General features: G+C 49.1%; 1 protein-coding gene across 1 annotated transcript in view; it reads left to right on the top strand.

The window, feature by feature from the left end:
• Window positions 1–296: 296 nt before the first annotated feature.
• PREX2 (phosphatidylinositol-3,4,5-trisphosphate dependent Rac exchange factor 2) overlaps window positions 297–2,230 on the top strand; it is a 466,421-nt gene continuing 464,487 nt past the window's right edge. Inside the window, exon 1 of the mRNA XM_007947357.2 lies at window positions 297–437. Within this exon, the coding sequence (XP_007945548.1) occupies window positions 297–437 (141 nt within the window). The remainder of the gene's footprint in view (window positions 438–2,230) is intronic.

Genomic DNA, 2,230 nt, shown 5'->3' with positions numbered 1-2,230 from the left:
CTCGGCCGCGTGAGGCCGGAGACGCAGAGCCTGGCGAGCAGGTCCGGGCCCGGAACCCCCTCTCTTGGGGGCCACCTCTGCAAAGCCTGCGCCTTCCGACAACGAGTTCGAGCCCGAGCCCCAGCCCCCTCCTCTTCCCCCGCCCCAGCCACTCTCAGGCTACTGAAGTCGCCCGTTCCTCCTCGGACTTTGCAGAAGCAGCAACTTCTCTTTCTCTGGGCCCCGGATCCCGGGCAGACGCGGGCAGGCGGGCGAGCGCGCAGCAGGGCCGCCAGCCCCGCGCCCCTCTGCCCACCATGAGCGAGGAGAGCCGATGGGATGCCCGCTCCGAGAGCGCCAAGGACCTGGAGAAACAGCTTCGCCTGCGTGTGTGCGTGCTCAGCGAGCTCCAGAAGACCGAGCAGGACTACGTGGGAACGCTGGAGTTTTTGGTGTCGGTAAGTGTCCCCCGCGCGGGATGCAGGGGGACGGTGAGGCGCGGGTCCCGGCGAGGCCTCGGGAAGCGCGCGCGGCATTGTCTGCGCGGGGACCGGGCGACAGGTTGTGGCGTCCGGGGCACCCGAAACCACGCGCGGACGCGGTGCCCTGGGCGCGTTTACCTCCACTGGGATTTAAGGTCCAGAGACGCACTGGGTTGCTCGAGCCTTGGAGAGCTCCAATATGAAGTTAGCTTGCATGGGAGAAGTCACTGGGCTGCCCGGGAATCCGAACTGTCCCGGGAATCCCGGCTGCCCCCCGTGGTTTCTCACTCTTCTTACCTTCCTCCTTGGCCTGTCCAAATGCATTGTGTAACCCCCTCCTTCCACTCCGCGTCCCTCCCCTGGTGATTTAACTAGTTAAGGGTTCAGTCGGCAACATAACAGGTACATTTAGTTTTTTTTTTTTTTTTAAATCCTTGAATCTGCTGGAGTTTGAGTTCATTTCTCAGATTACAAGGCAGGGAAGTCCCTTTAGTTACAATACTCTTTGAAACATAGGATTCTGGTGGGGGGTACAGAAAGAGCAGCGGGGTTATGATCTCTAGCAGCTGTTGGACATTAAAGACACATGTGGCACTCACCCTGTCCTAAAAATCTTTCTCCTTGGCTTAAATATGCCCTTTACTGTGTTTTTGGGTCCCCTGGTCCCATTAAATCCGTGAGAGTGGTATAACAAAGCTGCTCCTGTGAAACAACTTCCAAGATTTCTTAGAACTGGGCAGGAGGAACTTATTTAAAAGTTTTTGGCTTAAATTTCTGGAAACGTTTTATTCATTTTAGGGTACCAAACGAAAACCAAATCCACTGCCCTCCAGTCAATTCCAACGCATAGTGACCCTATAGGACAGAGTAGAACCGACCCATAGGGTTTCCAAGATTGTAAATCTTTATGGAATCAGGCCGCCAGCTGACCATTTGGTTTGCCTCCGAGCACTTTAACCGCTGCATCACCAGGACTCATTATTTTGGGCCAAGAGGGGCAAAAATGAGTGAAAGGAACTTCTGAGACGTCACTTGAAAGTTGCATCCTCTCTGTTCACTGCTGAAAGGACAAACGATGAGGGGATTGGCCCCTACATACCTGTATGATAGACTAGAGCATCATTCAAAGAACAGGAGCTTTATTTAGCCTTTACAGGTCTAGCTCAAGTTCTTTCTTCTCCTTGCAGCATCCACTTTCATCCCCTCTGGTCTGAAGGGAAATGTTTCAAATGCCATACTTCCTGCTCAGTTTTCTGAAATCTGGAATCTTTCTGCTAATTATGATGGAGGAAATTAACTTCTTGACTATGGCAAGAAGGAATGAGCTAAGTGATGTAGGATGTTCAGGTTGGCTTCTGGTTGACCTCTCAAGTTGAAATCAGTAAATGCATGAATATTTGAGAATATACTGATATACCTGTACATGTCCCTGTAGCAATGATTGTGAAAAAAAGCATGTTTCTAGGAGATTTGTCTTCGAATCGTTGCAGATTTGGCTTTCATGAAAGTTTGTTGGTAAGAGTCATGTGACTTTTGATGAATCGGAGCCATTTTAAATTAACTTTAGTTACTCCTTTCTGGAGGTGTATGATAAAAGTAAATTTTATAATGGCAAACTCCCGAAATTTATCATACACAGAGAGCTAATTTATAGATATAGCTATCCTAATGTACCTTAAAAACCAATTTATTGACTTTCATTTAGAATGTCAGTTTTTCCTCTAATCTTAACACTTAATTATTAACTTGAAAGTTTATTATTGTTATAT

This window comes from Orycteropus afer, unplaced genomic scaffold (assembly GCF_000298275.1).
Source record: "Orycteropus afer afer isolate SDZICR_OR568_19922 unplaced genomic scaffold, OryAfe1.0 scaffold00181, whole genome shotgun sequence".
NCBI lineage: Eukaryota > Metazoa > Chordata > Mammalia > Tubulidentata > Orycteropodidae > Orycteropus > Orycteropus afer.
The sequence above is the reverse complement of the archived record's forward strand: the minus strand, read 5'-3'. Positions and strand labels throughout refer to the sequence as shown.